This window comes from Platichthys flesus, chromosome 10 (genome assembly GCF_949316205.1).
Source record: "Platichthys flesus chromosome 10, fPlaFle2.1, whole genome shotgun sequence".
Lineage (NCBI taxonomy): Eukaryota > Metazoa > Chordata > Actinopteri > Pleuronectiformes > Pleuronectidae > Platichthys > Platichthys flesus.
The window spans coordinates 7,593,303-7,613,542 of record NC_084954.1 but is presented as its reverse complement, the minus strand read 5'-3'; the positions used below and the strand labels follow the sequence as shown (position 1 = coordinate 7,613,542).

The window sequence follows — 20,240 nt, the reverse complement described above, 5'->3', positions numbered from 1 at the left end:
GCTGGGTGGGATGCGAGGTGGCACCTCATTGGCTAAGCGGAACGTCGATCGTCATAGGTTTATTTTACAGGCCGTGTGCTTCCTGTTTGTTGTCGAAGAGGAATTCAGTCGCTTGAGCGTAAACGGAGACAAATGGAGACCAGAGGGCAACTGAGTGCAAATTAAACACTTTATTTAATCGTTCCGTGCAAAATAAAGTTGTATACCATGTTGTGATTGTTGGTTTGTCTGCTTCCTGTGGCGTTTCCTGTCGCAATAACTCGTTAAAGTTTGTTACTTTATGTTCGTCAGCTGGCCTACATTATACTACGATCAAAAAGTAGCGCCAACTTCTAAAAAATCTTCACGTACATAATTAACAAGCAGAAAAAAAGAACAGTACACTCAGTATTACTACTTAATTAAAACTCGTATTCACAAATTAAAATACACCTCATTATACTGTTGTTATACATTAGTTTGAAAAACCATCCTGTAAAATTTACCTCCATTTAAAATCTAGGCACTAGTTAATATTTGAAATATACTAGATTTGTAGTTTATATATTTGTTGTTGTACAGTTATATGAAAAACTGTCCCACTACATACTGGCAGACTTCAAATTTACCTCCATGTTAAATCTAAGCACCATTTAATATTCAAAATGAAAATCAGACCCCTTAATCTCTTTTGTTGTTCCCCTGAACACTATCTCAAATTATCATTTAATTTTGCATTTATTTGTTTATTCTACAGCGACACTGCTCATTAGCCAGAGTTCGCTCATTCCCACTCTTTTGTCTCTGGGCCTCTTTGAAAAGGGAACCTACAATTAAATCACACAAACAATATTCACAGACCCAGGTAGTATGCATAACAGTAAGTCTTAAAACAACATAAGTGACAAAGCTCATACACCAGACTAGTTACACTCAGAATAAAACAGAGTTTAAACACAGAACAGTGACATGTGACTTCATGGTGACGACAGTGTGAGATGGTACAAGTAGCTTAAGTCGACCCTGGGAGAGGATCTCAGAGGATTTGTTAGTCAGGAGCTGATGTACTTTGCTGTAACACCATTGATTTTTGATCTGGAAGCAAAGGGAAACACCAAAGGTCTGACCCACAGTAAAAAAACTGGAAGGTTTGAAAGTAGTTCTAAAAGCCTCAGAATGGTTCAATCACTTCCTGTTTGGAGCTTAAGTCACTTGACTGATCACAGAACTTTGGAATCAATAAGTTGATTCATTAAAAACCTGTTTTTAATAGTAATTGTGGAGACTAGTCTTTCAGGTAAAGTCATAGCTACATCATAAACGGTAACATGTGTTAATAAATGTAGGAACATGTTCCGATTCAAACTGACCTAGTTTGGGAGAAAGATTTAAGAATAATAAAATAGACATTGAATTAGCATTTTTTACCCAAAATCAAAGTGCACAGAATGGTTTTTCAAATTAAAACTAAAATATTTACAAAATTGGGAGGCGAGAAATGGCTTTAAAATAAAACCCTCCGATGAAACAAAAATGATACTCTTCAAAAGCGGCATGTGATACAATTCAACTTTTAAAAGACAAAAAAATGATATAACAGATAAATAGAATTTTGTGAACGCTTAAAGACTTCTGCTTTAAATTGTTAAACTATAACTTAAAGCTTATTAATGAGCCATTAAAAAACCCACCTGAGATTCTCTTATTATACTATATCAATTCAATGGATCATTTTATTGATTTATTATGAGGTTATAATTATTCCAGTGAAGCTCTGAATGACATCACCTTATTTACACTCAGTTCCGGATGTTCCATCTCATGCAGGTCTTGGCCTCCCCCTCCAGAGCACTCACCCAACCTCCACAAATCATCATTCATTCCAGGAGCCTGAACCAGGCATTACATCACAAGTCTGCTCCATCTTAGAGCATGAAAAACATAATAACTCTTAAATGCCCATCTGAACCATTTTATTTATCTCTATTTTCTTCTAATTGCCCTAAACCAAACTGCCCTCCGACGAATAAAGTTTACTTGTATTGTGTTAAACTTCGGGCACAAGCAAAAATTAGAAACACACAAAGCTATGACAGAGGTTTGTTTCCTTTTATTGACACATGCATATTAATGCGTGACATTTATTTGACCTTTGCTCCCTTTGAGTTAACATCTTTGATCCGCCCGTGTCCACATCTCCTCCTCAGCACAAACAAGGCGGAGTTTCCATGTCCACAAATTTGGCAGGATGTCTGGTCAGAGGATGGTCAATAAAGCGATTCACACAGCGGAGGCAGTGAGGAGAGGCAAAGCAAAACGTAACCCGGATGATGTTCCTGCAGCCGTCCAGATTCACAATGAAGCATTGTCTCGTTACGCAGGGTGGAGTTCAAAATGTGAAGAGTCGGTTTGTTCTTCTTTTCTTTATTTTACAAGCCAAACTTAGGTCAATAAAAGCAGCGTGAATAACAACATCCTCTGTGATGCCTGCTTCTAAAAAAACAATAGACGCTCTCGCTCAGAATACAGCACCGGCCTGGAGGTGAACACCAGGATGGATTTCATTCTCTCTTTAAAGTGAACACACTGGCTGTCACATGACTATAGACTTTGTGTAGTTCAGGTATTAGGACTTTGGTGTTGTTTGTAAAAAAACTATGAAAGTTCAACTGAAGGTAAAGAAGTGAAGGAAGTGAGAAAAGTTCACTTTCTTTTGAATGTTTAAAGTTATCAACAATTCAGAACTTGTTTTTTTTTCTAAACTCAGATGAGGCACTTGCAACAGAAGCTACAACATACCAAGTCTTCACAGCGCTGTTTATTAACCACCCTGTAAGCTCGTCAATTCATCAGCAGTCATCACAGCAGTAAGCGTCAAACTTGTTCTTAAAAGTAAAAGGGAAAAATAGCAAAACACAAATTAAACCTTTTAAATATCTTTAAGTTGTGTGGCTTGAATGAGTCTCAATTTAAAGTTCTGTTAGAGGTTCCCCATTAGACTATTTCCTTTCAAATAAAAAAAGTATCACTTATTTCAGTTGCACTTATTCTTTCCTGTTCTTCTTGTTAAAAGTCAGCGACTGGTTGTGCCGTTGGTGCCCTTTCAAAACCTGCTCACATTCTTACACGTAGACATTGTATTTTAAAGAATTATGTTTAATAGATTCTGGTCAAGTCGGACCTGGGAGTTCAGATGAGTGAATATTTCTGACTGACCAGGACAAGTGTTGATCAAGAGAGAAGAATGAGAACCAGCGGACAGTGAAGCCCTCACAGGCCTGACAGAACAGTGCTGAACTGTATTCTGAGCTCTTCCTCTGGTGATGTGTCGTATTTATTTTTTCTTGTCTTTGGGGGCATTGGGTGTGTTGAATTTGAAAAAGATAATGTCCCCGTCCTCCACGACATAGTTCCTGCCAAGTTGTCTGTATTTCCCAGCACTCTGAGAGAGAAAGGGAGAACATCACATTTAAAGCACATTCAATTATGCTGAGATACAACAGTGATGAGTATCTGTGTCATTGATCATACAAACCTTGGCTGCATTTTCACTGCCCTCCTCTTTGAAGTCGACAAACTTCATCACCTCGGCCATGATGAAGCCTTTCTCAAAGTCAGTGTGGATCTTTCCTGCAGCCTGAGGAGCCTTGGAACCTTTCTGTTGACGCAGGACAGAATCGAAAACCTCAACACACTGCTCCTTCAGTATTTGATCAAACACGCATAAGATATATAGCAGGATATTATTACTATATTATGCCTATGAAGATCATGCAACAACTATGATGATGGAGTTCTGTACAGTAGCCAAAAAGGCCAGAATACAGTCAAGAAAGAAAAAATATAAAGTTAAAAGAAATTTGCTGCAAATATTTTAAAACAAGGACGATAAAAGTAATTGAAAATGCTAAAATTCCTTCAAAATCAAAACAATACGAGAATAATTCCACACATTGTAATTTTAATCTTTATGTTAGTTAGCATTTTCCAATCCCAAATGAAGAACATTTTCAAATCCTTTTCTCAGATGTATATCTCTCAGTTATAACCCTATCCCTTCAGGTCACTTATACAAACTATTTAGCGTAAGATTGTTTGAAGAATCAGTCATTTAGCAGGTTTAAAATCTACACATTTTCAGTACTTCTTATTGTTAACAAGTAGAACTTTAGCCGACAGTTATTCATATTTTATGTAAAATCTGCTTTTTAATGATAAATAACAGAATAAAATAAAGTCTTTAGTCTGGGTTGCATCAAGAGTTATTGCGTGAGAAGTGAAGGTGATAATAAACTGATGAAGAAGTGTTTTTCAGATCCAATCACTCACCCTGACGGTCCATGCTCGCACTTCATCCACCCCCGCTGTGAAGAAGTATTCCAGCTGTAGCGCTGAATAGCCGGTCTTTATTATTTTGGTCAGAACACTAGAAACGGTTTAAGAAAAAAATTATCTTTAAAATGCAAGTTAATTAATCAATTTGACAGGGACAGAACATTATTTAACTACAACTTTGATTATCTATTTATCATTTTAGAAGATCAGCAGGCATTTCTCTTTAATTTCCTGATTGTAAGACGCATCACCTTAGGATGTGGACTATTATGGAAGGTATCTCACATAATTTATAGACTCAATATGTAATTGTAAAAGGATTTGAAAACAAATCAATAAATACCATCAGCCATGTAAAGCACTGCTGAACCTAATAAAATGGATTCCAGCTATATTTCTCACCTCTGCGTCTTCAGCTCCTCACAGTATTTCTTCTTCTCCTCCTCATCCTCTATGTCCAGAAGTTTGGATTCCAGAGCTCCACTCACGGGAATGACCACAGCACCAGGGTCATTAGCATCTACCCATTCCTTGATCTTTGCCAACCTGTGAAAGAAGAAAAAAGTTAAACATCTTAATACTCAACAGCTAAATGTCTGGACAGAATGTTCGGGACATGGACGCACAAAAGCTGAAAGCAAATGAAGCTAAACCTACCACTTGTTCTTTTTTCTGATATAATCCTTCTCTGAGAGATTCACCAGGTAGATCATGGGCTTCGATGTCAGAAACAGGTATTTGTTCAACACCTCAATCTGTGGAGAGACATAAAAAACTGAGTTTAAAAACTGTTTTGCATTCAGAACGACGATGTGCATCTTGTCGCAGGTTGGACAGATGCAGTAATGATAAATCAGAAGTAAGTACATATAAAAACAAGCTGAATAAAGGGAAACCAACTACCAAAGTCCTGGTATCATGACATCAGTCAAATCATTGTTTTAACATTTGTCAAAAGTAGCAAATAACCCAAATATTAAAAAAAATTATGAATGAAAAATATTACAAGATGCATTGAAGGCAAAGACACCTTAACACTGACCCATACATTGTATAAGTACTACCAAAACACACACGTACCTCTTTCTCGTTCCATTCACCGTAAAATCTGACGGCTTTCTTCTGTTCCACCACCCAGTTCTTCACCTTCACCATGATGTCCTGTAGCAACCAGCAGGAGCAGCAGGTGAGGGGACATTACAACACAGACGCCAGATGAACAGCAACTGCTCTCACCAACACATATCACTTACATATTCAGGTTTTAGTTTTTTGTCGCTTCCTCTGATTGCCATTTTCTCCAGTTTGTCGAGAATTGGATCCATCATTTCCTCATCCTTTAGTCGCAGCTCCTCGTGGATGATCTCGATGTCCCTCACCGGGTCAACGTTGCCCTCCACGTGGATAATATCCTCATCGTCAAACGCACCTATAAAGCACAATCAATAAGAGATGAAACAAAATATTAACACATGTTGAAATCCGGGGGCTAAATGTAAATTCTGCTCATTAACTAAATCAGCCTTTTCGTTCTGCATATCTTGTGAAGCCTGGACTATAACTTGCCGCCTAACACCTGTCCAGTCTGCTCAGTTGCTGCCACACAGCAGCTGCAGCCGGCAGTAGCAGTGACAACTCACGGGTCATGTGGAAGATCCCGTCACAGGCACTGATGTGGGAGAGAAAGGCATTTCCAAGTCCCTGTCCCGCGTGAGCTCCCTTCACCAGACCAGCAATGTCCACAACATTCAGGAAGGCGGGGACCTTACTGCACACACATGGAAAAACAGATCATGTCATTGAGACGCGATGTGGAGATAGTATAATCATCTTGAAGGTTTGGTGAAAGGGACCTTATTGGCAGAAATTGTGTATAAAATAATCCTAGTGATGTTTTCACTAGTGTGTGATCATTTAAATTGTACTAGTTGTTGTTTTCTTTGCCTTAGAATGAGCCCTTTATATTTAAATACTTTATATTTACATCGGCAGTGGGTCCCTTTCTACAGAGGCCGCCAGCTTTTTGACAGTAGCCTAGATTGGACCAGCCTTTTGAGTTTTTATGACAGCTGAAGCCTGACACAGGTTCACTTTCATTTTTGGAACGGCAGGGTGAGGGGTATTCAGCTGCAACATGAAACTTCACCACTAGATGTCACTAAAGTCTACACACTGAACCTTTTAGATGCACATTTCCATGCATGTGTGTTGTAAGTGATGTTGTGTTTTAAAAAAGTTGAGTGAGGCTCTATCCTGGCACACACCTGAGTGGTTTGTGGTACTGGCAGAGGAAATCGAAGCGCTCATCGGGAACAGGTACTCTGCTCTCGTTTGGGTCAATCGTGCAGAATGGGAAGTTCTCTGCAGAAGCTTGGCTTTTGGTCAGCACGTTGAAAAAGGTGGACTTCCTGCAGAGGAGGAAATGAGAACATCATCAGCTGCTGCCCAACCTGTGTTTGGTGTCTCACTGTATCTCCACTGCAGGTGGCATGGACGTACCCAACGTTAGGCAATCCCACGATTCCAATTTTCAAAGATGTGCCAAACCGTCCGATTAACGGAGCCTGCTTCGGGGCTTCTCCCTTTTTTGGGGCCATCTGCAGGAGTCACAAGAATTCGGTTACACCCTGACAGCCACGCGGAAATGACACCACCACCGTCATGTTATTTATCCCACACGAGTCAGAGCTCTTCAATCAGTAAGTGGCTTCCCTAAAGAACGTGTCCAGTCATATGCTCATTCAAACACACCATGCTAACGTTAGCAAGTGGCTAACTGGTACCAGTTCGAGCTGTTCAGACAGAATATCTCAGCGAACACAGAGTCCAGTGCGTGTTTCTAAAGAAATACAAACAACAGAGGGGGGTGTTAATCAGTGTGAACCAGTGGTCATGTGGTACCTTTCAGTCGGTATCGAGCCTGTGGACAACGTGTGGTTCAGGTTTCAGAGCTGAGCGCACACACACGGCCGCTCCACTGGAAAGACGAGCTGGTGGCACAGCGGAAGTGTTTGGACGGTGACGGCTCTCTGATTGGTCGGCCAGTGACCTGGAGAGTCACGTCACAGCTGCGTTAAAAGTTTTTTATTTTAATATGTTTATAGTTTCATTATAATTGTTATTGTGAGTTGTAACCATTGTGAACTGACCAAAATACATTATTTATTTTGTACGGGGTTATTTTTCCACGTGTCTGTTAATAGGCGTTGACATGTGTAATAGTAGTAATAATATTGTGTAATAATTGGTATACATTACGTTATATTTTACACATTTATTAACCATTTAATACTCATTCAATGGCTGATGTGCACTGTGTTTCAATGTACATTCGGTTTCAATTGTATAAATCATTTCTATTATATTTCCATTTATACTTCTTTGCTCTTATATAGCATGTTTACTTATTTATAACTTTTACCAATGTCTTAGTTATTTTGTAAACCTTTAAGCCAGGCCTGAGCCAGTGGAACTAAATTGAGCATGTATTTGGAAAATAAGGCCTATCTATCTTTCTATCACCTAAATACACAGTGTATACCTGAGAGGATACATAATGCAAAGTACTGAGTGTCATAAATATCTAGTGAATAGCGTTAGTATATTTTGATAAATGCTTGTGTGTTACTAATCCGTACAAGAGTATTTGTGACATTTTACGTGGATGAAAACAACAGAAAACCAACTTCCGCTTCAGGATCACGATGTTTCCAGTCTAGTGCGGAGATGTCTGCTGCGCATGCGTTCACGGAGGACACAGGTCCGCCATCTTGTCTGCAGCTTGGTCGCTCTCGTAAGTGTAGCCATTTTAAGTTGATTCAATCCAAATCGATTTTATCTTTTAACATAGTGACTTGGAAACCTAATGAATTATACAGATGAGTAGTAATCAAAAAACTCTGGAGATTGTGGAGAGAACCAACTCAACTTTAACAAGAAATAAAACCAGAGTGGAGGTGAGCGGACAGGTTTAAGATTTAGATAGATTAAGATGCATTTATTTATCCCAAACACATGCACAGACATGCACAGGCACACTCATGCAGGTAGGGAAATTTAACCTCTGCTTTTGACCCATCTGGTGCAGGACACACAGAGCAGTGAGCGACCATGTATCAATCGGGGAGCAAATATTGGGGGAGTAAGGTGCCTTGCTCAGGGGCACTAGACAGGGTAGGGAGACCCTTGGATTTTTGGACAGATCAATCCAGGTTCGTCTTTTGTTGTCTCTCCGTGGAGTCGAACCAGAGACGAACCAGAGACCTTCTCTGCCCATAGTCCAAGTTTCTGCCACTAGACCACCGCCTCTCAGGTGTGGAAGAGATGAGAGGTTGGTGGAAAAGAAGGGGAGAGAAGAGAGGTGCAAAATTCCATATTGTTCTATCTGACTTGTTTGGCCACAGTTATGTATTTGATTACTATCCAGTCTTTCTATCCAGTCTTTCTTGGCACAATGAAAGTTTAATTGCAACCAAAACAGCTTTCACTCAAAATGCTGCTGGGATACGTACACACAGCATTACAGATACAGTACATAGCAGCTAGCAAAATATAATCCGACCCTAATGAGATTCATAACATGTTTCTATTCATGGGAAATTTCAAAATGAAGTGATGCTGAATACGAGAATTCAGACAAATCATTTTTATTTGTCAAGGGAAAAAAACTTCATATGTTTGATCGGATTTCATGGTTCATCACTGGAAGCTCCCCAGCCTGTAAATCCACGGGGCAAAGTGCACATTACATGTTACTACAATAAATAAACAGAGCAACATAGTTTTTATATTTAAACCCTCCCCATTTAGTACCTACTATTATAAAGAGAGACAATTTGTGTTTAAAACACATCAGTGATCAAACTACTCAAGAAAATCAGCAACATAAATACTAAATTAAAACTTGTGACTCGAGCTAATCAATCAAAAACAAGCTGAAACTTTGCTTATTATCTTTGTGTTCATTAGCAATATTGATGTCTAAAAACTGACATCAGAAAATGTAATAAGAATGAAAAGTCAAAGTATTTGACGCAGATCTGGAGCATCGCAATTTTCACTCCTGATAAATATTAAAACACTTTTTTCATTGTTTCTTCCAACAAGATTAAATCATCACAAGAGCTGTGGTTCTCTGACAGACTGCATTTCAGGAGAACTCAATTTCACCTTTAATACAAAAGCAACTCGAGCATCCGATAACAAGAATATTCAGGTACATAAACCACAACATAAAAAAACATATAAAGAAACAAGCCATAAAATTAAATCTGTCGACTCTTCTCATGCAGCTCAGTAGTGACCTGTGAAGAAAATGACAAAAAGGATATGATATATTAAATAAATGTTAACTATTTGTGGATCCAATAACTTACAATCTGTTTCAATGACAACTAATGTGTGAAAGTTGAACATCTGAATTTTTATAAATCAATATATTCTAATCGCTGCAGTTGAACGACACAAACATGGTTTAAACTTACGAGGCGAGTAGGACCGGGATCTGGATCGAGAGCGGTAGCCCCTGCTGTAATAGGGAGATGGAGATCTGCGCCTGGAGAGAGAAAAAGAAAAACCCATCATTCCACATGTTTAAGATCACTGAAATAATCAATTTGTTTGAATCAGGAAATTCTGAAAGCTGAATTTGACTTTGAGAATTATTTTAAAAGGCTTCTGGCTGACTCAATTTCAGTTAGAAAAGGTGTTAACAGAAGAAGTCCTCTCATTGGTTCAATCGGGCCACAAAGAACCTACCTGTAAGATCTATACTCTCTGTCTTCGTAGCGATCATAGTCTCGGTCGTACCCTCTATCATAGCCTCTGTCGTAGCCCCTGTCATAGTCCCTGGAGACGCGCCGCGACGAACCACCACTGCTGCTGCTGCCGCTGCCGCCTCCACCACCACCACCGCCACTGAAAGACACACAGGATTAAGTTTACTGGCAGCCTGGAAGACACCACAGACAGAAACTTCCAGAAAATATCTTGCCTCTAAAAAATATATGAGGCTGATGATGTTGGAGAAACACTCACTATGTGGGACGCCCCATGTAGATACCAGGGGTGGGGGTGTGGGCCCGTTTTGTGATGGAGAAGTCCACTCGGATCCTGCGTCCATCGAGCTCCATCCCATTAGCACGCTCCTTCGCCTAAAGCACGACCACAAATAGACTTTTACAATAAAAAACCTACTTTCTGTGAAATGGGAAGTAAATAGTCAACACAATTATTAAATGTTGCCCCATCTCGTTCTCCATACCTCATTGGAGTCTTCACGATTTTCAAAGTAGACGAAGGCAAAGCCTCGCGAACGACGCGACTGCTGGTCGTACACGATGTTGACGTCACTCAAGGGGCCATATTTAGAGAAAACATCCCTCAGGTCCCTCTCGGTGGTGTAGAGGCTCAAACCAAACACACCCAGACAGCTGTTGGGGTCTGGGTTGGTCTGTGACAGAGAAGTGAAGAGTGAGAAAATACTGTGGTGTAAAAAGCTGTTCATAAATTCATGTGCATTGTATATGACATTCAGTTGATGCACGTGAACAAGCTGGAAAATTCACAGAGTGCTTTAAAATAGCAAGTGCTCCAATTAGGTTAGAGGTGAAAGCGGATTTTCCATGATTTGACAGATTTTGTGTAGAATTAAAAGGTTTGCATTTCTAACGTTCAGGCTTTGGATGTGAAATTCAGAAAGACTCACTGCGCACAACAAAAGGGGTTTCACTCATGCTCTTCCCAAATAAAGACACTGGACACCAGTTCACCTCAGTGCAGGTGCTGTGAAGGTTATCCAATCACAAAGGTCAAATTCACAGAACAGAGCACAAAATGAAAGGCTCTACAGACCCGGTTACCGATGTGTCTGCGTCGGTTTGACATGGGGGATCGGCTATGGCTGCTTCGGTGACGGTGCTCCCCGCTACGAGACCTGCTCCTGGAGCCACGTCTGCGAGAGCGGGATCGAGAGCGGGAGTGGTGCCTGCGTGAGCTTCGGTGGGACCGGGACCTGGGGACAGACATGGATGTCACACACCTACTTCCAATACACACATACATAATAACTGAAATGTAGTTTAGGAATCCACTCATCCCAACCAACTGAAGCCCGTCTTACCTAGATTTGGATCTAGATCGCGAACGAGACCTGGACCTGGATCGCCGGGAGCCCTCTTTGGAGCGTGCTGGCGAGTGGCTGGTGGATTTGGCAGAGCCCCGAGGGGATGCGCTCCTCGAGCCGGGCCGAGAGTCCTAGACACACCGAGGTCAGAATCACTCTACCGCCAAGGGTTGACCAATACAGGAATTATGGGTCAGAAGGTGGTGGCGCTCGCCCTCCACGTGATTACTTCAGAAGGAGTTCACCATATTTTTTATGTTTTTAACAGGTTTTACACAAAATAATTTAATTTGATTATATAAAGATTTACATGTGTACAAATGTTCAAAGTAGAAATTTTATGATTCAGTTTGAAAATGTGATTGAACAAAAAATAAGCCTAAAACATATGTAAGTATGGACCAGTGATGTTTGTGATAAAGAGAGGAAATAAAATGTGCATGCTTTACAGAACGAAACAGGATGAAATAGAGCAAATTGTTAGGAAGTTACTCATACCCTGGTAAACTTCTGATCTTAACTTCATTACTTCTTTAACTTCATTACTTCAACAACAACCCCTTCATTTCTTCTTTCTTCTCTTTGACATTATGACTTCTTTTTTCCTCCTCTTCCCCCACTTATCATCTGCCATTACAACACTAGCAGTGGGGACAGATCTTGACCGCTTCTGTTCAGCATCCAACACATTAGCATGCATCAACACCATCTGCGTCAAACACAACAACTTTGCATCTGAATTCGTCTTCCGCCTTTTTTCTTTCTTCCAACCTCAACCTTAACAAAGAACAAACAAGGGTGATAAGGCATGATGTTGGTTTCTGTGGAAAACCAGAAAGGTACAAGGAAAACATTTGCAATAGAACATAGATCAGATGAATACATGTCTGTATGCTAGCTTGACCAATTCTCAAGAGCTGCAACACAAATTAACAATTTGATCAATTTATTTATTAGAGTATTTTCTTGTTTCGTCTTATTTGCTTCATTTTCCCAACATTTTTTTTTAAACAATTGTGAGTTTTAACCTTTTGAGCTAAGACACATTTATTGTAAATCAACATTTCGATTAATCGATTAATATTTCATAAAATTTAGCCAAAGATATTCAATAGTTGCAGCCTTGATGGTTTTTAGTGATATTTAACAACCATTCACCAACACTGTTATATCGGTCAGTAATAGAGAGGTGGGCTACACCTGCAGCTGGGCTTTGTCGGCCTCAAGCTTTAGCTGAGCAAACGTTAACAAACATTAACGCTACTTGTATTAATCTATATTATCTATAAACGCATCGCTTGCTAGCACATGAAGCTACGAACATTCTCACACAGAAGACATTAGGTGTGTTTACATCATCAGCCCTGCAGGCACCGCTAAGCTGCCTAAGTTAACATCAGCTGAACGTCTTATTTTTTAAAGGGGATCTTCTCACCTGCTCCCTGAACTCTTTCTCGTTGTCACTCATTTTTTTACGTTGTCTGACAAAAGATGCGTCAAACTCTACGTTGTAAAGCAGCTTTAACGACAGATTCTACGTGAAAGTGACGGATTTAACGCGACAGAGACGAGACTGATCGGAGGCGGCTAACGGGCTGCCCGAGCAAAACAGCTGGCGATTTCCTGTGTCGGTTGCACTTTCAGAATAAAAGCGTATAAGAACACATTCATTTTTTGAAAACGCAAACATTTTAATAAATAAGTAAATGTTTTTCTAACAACACATTGGACTTTATAATGTTGCTTTATTCAAACTTTTAATACATTCAATCTTTGAAATGTATTGCTTTGGTATTTCATAAAAACAAATAGAGCTGCATGAACTGTGTTAAACCTGTTCAGTCTACATCTCACTCCATCCACCTCCACATGAACCCTCGAGTAAAATGTCAAACTCCAATTTAAATAAAAATACTTTATTAGAGGGGGAAAGTAAAATCACATTTTCATGGCATGATCTCAAACATGCATGTGTGTACAGTAGTTTGTTAAGCAGTATGCTCTAGTGTTACTCAATGTAATAGCCTTAAGTAGCCTCTTGCATTTTGATCATAAAAAGGTTCACATACCTTATGTTAAATATGGGCAACCAACTATTAATTCTCGTTCATGGAGGAAAAACAAACTATACACACGCACTCCAAAAATGTTCTCTCATTCGGCTGTCATAAATAATAGCAAATTATATATATTACAAGCATTCAACCATGCATTTGTCTAAAAAAGAAGGTATCATAATTTATTATCTCTACGTCAGAGATGCAATTCCATAACCAATGTATTTATTTGCCATCCACCGTGTTGATCGCATCTGGAAGAGAATAGCCAAATGACATTGACATATCAGTGACTACAACAATTTAAATTTTGAGTCCAGCTCCTCAGACTCGGAAATAATTATGTGTGACTCAGTAATTTACAAAAAAAAACAAAATAAGAGCGTGTTGAGCTCAGTGTCAGAGGGCTGAAGGCACTTCAGGCAGTACTTCTAACCAGTAAACCTAACAATCCAAAGTCAATAAAAAAAAGCTGTTCTGTCAGTAGTGCCAAAGCTTGTATACATTTCTAATAACTTAATACTGTCTCCAATTACAACTCAGAGATTACAAAACACTTACATATATATCCCCGACCGGAGAAGGGACATGATCGACTCTTAAGACTTGTGCTTCCTTTGTAGGGACCAGAACTGCCGACTGGGTTCGATTTCTGTCCACTTTTTGGCCCTTTTTTTGTTTCCTTCACCATTCACCATGTGGTTACTCTACACAGATGTTGCTTCTGTTATCCATTATTAAAGTCTCTGTTGTTCAGGGGTTGAAGGACAAGAGATTGATGTGACTCTTTATAGCAGCTTCTGATGGAGGATTTCCCAAATCATTAACTTCCTGAACAGCGGCATGTGGCACTGAAGAGACAGAAGCAGATGACACTTTCAGTTTTAGAGGAATAGAATTCTAGAAAAGCAATGATATTAGGTGAATATACAGTTCATACCTGTTTGAAGGTGAGAGGCCTTCCTTTTGCGATATAGTCAGCGTATTTACAGGCAAAAACACCACAGTCACTGCCATTTTTCTGCTGGGGAATCTCCTAAAGGAAACCACAATTTATAAATGAACTGCACAGTGACGGACATATTGTTTTAGTCACGTCATTCATCCCAGTTGAACTTACTGAACTTCCTATTGTCCATTTGGCACTGTCGAGCTCTCTGCATTTCTTTACTTTATGCTCCTCTTTAAGATAGAGTCTGGAAAATGAGCACAATGTCAATTACATAAATATGCTTAAATTGATCAGATAACTGTATCTTAAAAGCACAATGGGGACTCACAGTAATTGACTGCAGATGTCATCATGTCTCTGGCCCATTGAGTCATATGACTTCACTGTCTTTGAATTAAAATCAATGACCTAGAATGAGAGTAAGAAGTTACGTTAAAACAGGATTAATACCATTGTTTTGATTTCCAAGTGAACAACTGATGGAATACAGATGAATATGTGTCAAGAGTCACCATCTTCAGTGAGGAATAAAACAGGAATACATAATCAATCTACAGGAATAAAACAGGAATACATAATCAATCTACATTCAACTAAGGTTGTTCTGACTCACAGCCATCGCCCAGTGGACACCCAGATGCAGAGGGACCAGGATGAGGTCGTAGAGGAAGATATCGACGGCCTTGGTCCAGCGCTTCACGGCAGTGTGTCCTGCAGCCTGCCCCCCTCCTCCACCCCGCAGCTTAGGAAAGAAGAAGGTGCTAAACGAGTAGACTCTTAATCCTGTTGCTTTGACAGAACACCGCTCCATGATCAGGGACAGGTAGAAGTTCATCACCTAGGCAGAGGAAACAGAGGAAGCAAAATATAGTACATGTTGAAACCAGACATAGGTCACATAACTGACTGTCTTTAATTTGATCAGGAGAATACAATTTGCAAAACAATAGGTTGATCTATTGATTTATAATTCATATTTATATATAGCAATATATATATATCTCACTCACTATGTAATGATCACATTTGCATTAACCGTTAATTTGGAATTCCATATTTGAGAAAGCAGGTTACGCAACAATCTGTGTCCATAGCAACTAGCTATAGTAGCTGCTTCCAGCCACAAACAGAACATGTCTGGTGATTTCTGATTTCCATATTTTACTGAAAGATTCGACCCCTAACCCAGTGAGAAGTGTCAACATTTGTAACAGCAGGAGACGCTCTTGAGGAATTCTCACTGGACGTTACCTCATCATTGAGCCAACTGCCCTCCTGCAGCGTGGCCAGGTCTCTCTGTGTGATGCGAAGTTTGAAAGCCGCACTTAGAACGAGGTTGGGATCGCTCTGAGCCAACGCACCGCTCACCTCCACTGCCATTTCCTACACAAAAACAAGAAATGCAGTTAAATAAAGTTTATGGATACACAGTAAGAATAAATCCAAGTATCTGAAACATTTTATCTTACCTTTGTCAGCTTGGGTATGTCTTCATCGCTGTGCCTCGCGTGTGCTGTGAATGCAGTGTGTGTGTCAGGGAGGCTGACAGCAGGAGTCTCTCTGTCCACTAGACTGAGGCGAGTCGCTACTTCAGCAGAGAGGTCCAACTCTGCAGCCTGTTTCTGCCAATACACAGCCAGACATAACAAGTCACATTTAGGTTTCCATTATAACTGCATGAGGGCTGTGACACTCTGGATGACAGATAGAGGGAAATAGTTACCTTTGTATTCCTCACGGGCTCTGTGTTCTCATAACTGCCACTAAAAGACTTGCTGAAAGTCAGGCCGCCCCTCCTGGAGATGATACATACAGAGGTTAGAGAAATAAAATTCATCGACACAAACACATATGAGGAAATACTACACTAACCTGTCCTTAGTTGCAGATGGATTTCTCCATGTAAACATGCTTGGGGCAACTGTATAACAGAAACAAATGTCAGTTCAACGATACTTAAACATTTTTACTGATGAAAACAAATGGTTTCTGTGAGATGTGTGAAGGATCTGTTAATTTAAGGAGTTGTGATGGTGTGACGATCTGCAGCATCAATATTTTCTGTGATAGTAAATCAAATTTAGATTTTTGGCTAAAAGAAGAAATTTGAAGACACCATCTTGGGATTTAGAAAATTATGACAGCATGATTGCATGATGACTTCTTATAATTCATTTAATTAAAATAATTGTGAGTTGCTGTCTTGGACTTAACTACATCTGCCTGGGATTTGTATAGAAGAAATATAAGCTTCACTCAAAACCGATACATTTATAGATTCTACCTCCTTTGAAGGTGCCTAAAGTCTATGCATCTTACCCGTGCATCCCGTCCTCCTGGGCACCGACTCAAACGTTTTCCCTGAAGCAGCAGGTTTGTGATCACTCTGTGACAGCGACTCACTGGGAGACAAAAGAATAAAAGGATCAGTTCATGTCAAACAGTTAAATGTTGAGTGGATCTTGTTGGAATTTCCCAAAAACTCAACTTGAATACTCACTCCTGTGGTTTTGTTTGGTTGAAAGGCAGTGGTTGACTTTTGCTGTATTGGTCCGTCACCATCTCCAGCAAGCGCCTATAGTGCTCCTTATTATTCTGCTTTATGGTCTGGAGGCGAAGCAGAAACACATAACTAACACAGACAAATGGTACAGAGTCTTAAAGCACGACTATTGAGCCGATTCTCTTGGTAAATATAAAACTCAAAACTGCAATCTGGATGCTGAGGAGCACAAGTTATTTAATTTAATTACACAGCAATTATACAAGTAGAGGCCAGTTAACTACACTTATAGAAGAGACGCCTGAGCCAAGAGACAGGAGTTGTGCTTAGTAAGGCTACTTGCTAACAAGGGTTCCCCTTCTACAGGGAAAATAGGCAAAGTAACGTATGCTGAACACCTAACCTGCTTCACAGCACGTCATGATTGAAATTACAGATCAACACATAGGAAAGAACAATCTACTGACCAATCAAGTTTTTTTTTTACATGACATCCCCATTTCGTAGAAGATCCTAACCCGACTTCGCACAGTGAATTACTTTTTCGTATTTTTTCGAATGTCTGTTTGACATTGCAAGGGCTGCATATGAATGACTAAAGCTACAATTCCATTAATTTAATGAAATACACAAATTTAATTATAACCAGACTTACGTGTGAACTAGTGAAAGGGCAGTGACATTTTAAGCCTATTAAAATACACGTTAACAAACACACACAGATTTTTTTTGTCAGCTGTCCTGACGCATTTGGCAGCAACTATCGCGTTTAGCCTGGATTATGTGTTTAACTTATTTGTGTTTGTGTAATTTAAGTTTGCTCTTCATTTGTAAAATATGCCACTCTGCTGCCAGTAGACTTGTTTATGTTTAAAGAAGTATTCAAATATACAAAATAATATATGTACAACAATGATTATTACAAACAATTCAGTATTTCACCTCTTCTACAGTCAGACTGGGCTTGTAGCAGCGGTTGTGACCGAAGCCACTGTAGGTCGGGTCGGAGAGAGTGGTTGCCATCCTCATAGTCGACCTCGGCGGCAGCAGCTGAAGAGAGCCTCTCCTCTCTCTTTCCTTCCCTCTGTCAGGGAGGCATGCAGTCGTCCCACTGGATTCAAAAAGGTTTGACACATAAGCAAGGGGGCCTCTTCAAAAGGTGACATTGTGGAATCATTAACGATATGGCAGCTCTACAAGAATAATCAGTAGTTAGTTAATGAAAAGTTGTTGGTGCAGCCACTAATGAGGACAATATCAAATACTGGACATCTTGCCTGTATTTCCTCATTAGAGGAGGTGAGGAGCTCTGAAAGGGATTCTTGCCTCCCCTGTCATTCATTCCACCAACTGGTTTATCTATGGAATAAAGATTACAAAAATTACAATGTGATTTAAGAATGGATAATACAATAAGAGTATGAATGAGACAAATAAGCATTAAAAAACTGTATTTCCTTCAGGAGTAGCTGCCTCCACTTACCCATTCTCCACTCAGTAGTGTTCATCCATGAAGTGTTGAGCTCATCTATCCCCATCAACGTGACAGGCTGAATTCACAGAGATACAACAACATTAAAAGATGGAGAAAACAATCATAAGAAACGAGCATCACACAATAATTGGGCTTACTTCCTGATCTTTTGACAACTGTGTAATGCTGAACGTGTCACAAATGCAATATTCTTCCCAACTCAACCCACGTAGGTCTTAGCAGGTTTATTTTGTATATGCAAACTACATGGACATGGTGAGTGGGTGGCTCTCTTACGTCTGTGTAAAGAATATTCAGAGAAGTGTTTCTCACCACATGTGGAAGGGCTGAAATTTGAAGTACTCAAACTGTATTCGTGGTTTTAATGCTCAGGATTTTCTGGTCAGGTTAGAAAATGTGGATCCGTGGATCACAAACCTGTGTGTCTTCATAACGTCTGGGTTTCTCATGCCTGGTCGTCAGAGGTTTGCGCAGCCTGAGCAAACCCGCTACCCCAGCCACAGTCTTCTTCAAAAAGCTGATGACTACATCTGAAGCACAGGACAACAAGTGAACATCTTTATTCATCTGTTTATACCTCTGGAATAAATATTGAGATTGTTCTTAGTTGTAAACAAACCTCGTCTGCGTCTTTTCACCTCTACAGGGTCACTGTGGCAAACGCTGCCTGCAACATCAAGACTGTAACAGAAAAATATAAAATTAGACCTCAGTGATTCTAACAATATCTCAATCGATGAAGATGCGACAACACCTTCAGGTTGTTTATCATGAACAAGTGGCAATGTGGCATAATATAAAAGCATTGCCATTAATAATTCTTAAGTTGATAATGTTCAGTCCTTGTTTATCTCATGTCATCAACTCTGTTTTGGAGAAGTGTTGAATCGCCTTCATCGTCGAGGGTGTTTTTGATGATGATGAACTTGTCGTTGACGTGATTATTTCACTTTTATACAAATCTACACTTACACTACTTTGCATTTTCAAGAGTGATATTGTTAACATATGAGAGTCCTAATATGAAAAAGAGATATGTGTTAATATGGACAAGTTCAGCTCACCTGTGAAAGTTGTTGTGTTATGCTAACAGTGTGCTAACAACACAACAACTTGGCAACAACAGCAGGCGATATTCAGGATATTAAACACACAACTTTATTAATTCATTAACTAATCAATCAATCAATTAGTCTCGGTCAGACCACCGTGAGAACTTCAGGTGGCTGACTTCCAACCCGAGTTTATACACGTTTGATAGATTAGCACCCGAAGCCGGTGAGTGTTAACACGTAGAATTTAATCATTAATACAAAGAGGGGTAAAAAAATAAACCTTTTGCTCAACCACCGACCTCTGATAGTTCCGTTTAGCCGCTCTGGCGTGACTCTGCTGCCGCTGTGTTTCGTCTCTGACGGAGGGTCGCGTGGCTGTCTCCCCGCTCACGTACCCTCTCCCGGGCCACTCGGTGGGGTTTTGCCCCGTAGCGGGCTCAAACAGCGACGAGATGCCGTCAACTATCCATCCATACATCCCAGACAAATACGAGAAAAGTGTACCGAGGTCTTCTGCGCGGTCCAGGACTATTTCGCCGCAGAGAGGACGTCGGGCTGACGATGTGCGCCACAGACCGCTCCGCCGCTATTTTAGCATAGCATTAGCATCGCTGTGTGGACGCGCGGCGGCTGTGCGTCACTGACAGCTTCATGCAGTGCGAGCGTTCTGTGTGTCGACGGAAAGCCGAGCGGGCGGAGTTGCACCGTTGCAGCTGGGTGGAGACACAAGCGGTGTGTGCA

The 20,240-nt window shown here is 40.2% G+C and overlaps 3 protein-coding genes across 3 annotated transcripts; all 3 read right to left on the bottom strand.

The window, feature by feature from the left end:
* Nucleotides 1-2,067: 2,067 nt before the first annotated feature.
* On the bottom strand, nucleotides 2,068-7,353 carry LOC133961874 (obg-like ATPase 1). The gene is made up of 11 exons (XM_062397242.1): nucleotides 7,216-7,353; nucleotides 6,814-6,911; nucleotides 6,579-6,722; nucleotides 5,955-6,082; nucleotides 5,568-5,743; nucleotides 5,395-5,475; nucleotides 4,972-5,069; nucleotides 4,717-4,860; nucleotides 4,309-4,405; nucleotides 3,515-3,637; nucleotides 2,068-3,421 (listed from the first exon to the last, which is right to left on the bottom strand). The coding sequence occupies exons 2-11, from the start codon at nucleotides 6,909-6,911 to the stop codon at nucleotides 3,314-3,316; spliced, it is 1,197 nt and encodes a 398-aa protein (XP_062253226.1). The 5' UTR covers nucleotides 7,216-7,353; the 3' UTR covers nucleotides 2,068-3,313.
* Nucleotides 7,354-8,944: 1,591 nt separating this feature from the next.
* Nucleotides 8,945-13,046, bottom strand: LOC133962342 (transformer-2 protein homolog beta-like). Its single transcript, XM_062397910.1, has 8 exons — nucleotides 12,873-13,046; nucleotides 11,435-11,568; nucleotides 11,167-11,326; nucleotides 10,577-10,765; nucleotides 10,351-10,466; nucleotides 10,072-10,230; nucleotides 9,798-9,868; nucleotides 8,945-9,617 (listed from the first exon to the last, which is right to left on the bottom strand). The coding sequence occupies exons 1-8, from the start codon at nucleotides 12,903-12,905 to the stop codon at nucleotides 9,607-9,609; spliced, it is 873 nt and encodes a 290-aa protein (XP_062253894.1). The 5' UTR covers nucleotides 12,906-13,046; the 3' UTR covers nucleotides 8,945-9,606.
* Nucleotides 13,047-13,337: 291 nt separating this feature from the next.
* Nucleotides 13,338-20,130, bottom strand: senp2 (SUMO specific peptidase 2). The gene is made up of 17 exons (XM_062397650.1): nucleotides 19,799-20,130; nucleotides 19,064-19,125; nucleotides 18,862-18,974; nucleotides 18,433-18,499; nucleotides 18,227-18,308; nucleotides 17,892-18,060; nucleotides 16,947-17,053; nucleotides 16,766-16,848; nucleotides 16,319-16,367; nucleotides 16,170-16,242; nucleotides 15,916-16,068; nucleotides 15,698-15,829; nucleotides 15,060-15,284; nucleotides 14,775-14,854; nucleotides 14,615-14,690; nucleotides 14,435-14,530; nucleotides 13,338-14,345 (listed from the first exon to the last, which is right to left on the bottom strand). The coding sequence occupies exons 1-17, from the start codon at nucleotides 19,975-19,977 to the stop codon at nucleotides 14,283-14,285; spliced, it is 1,809 nt and encodes a 602-aa protein (XP_062253634.1). The 5' UTR covers nucleotides 19,978-20,130; the 3' UTR covers nucleotides 13,338-14,282.
* Nucleotides 20,131-20,240: the final 110 nt, after the last annotated feature.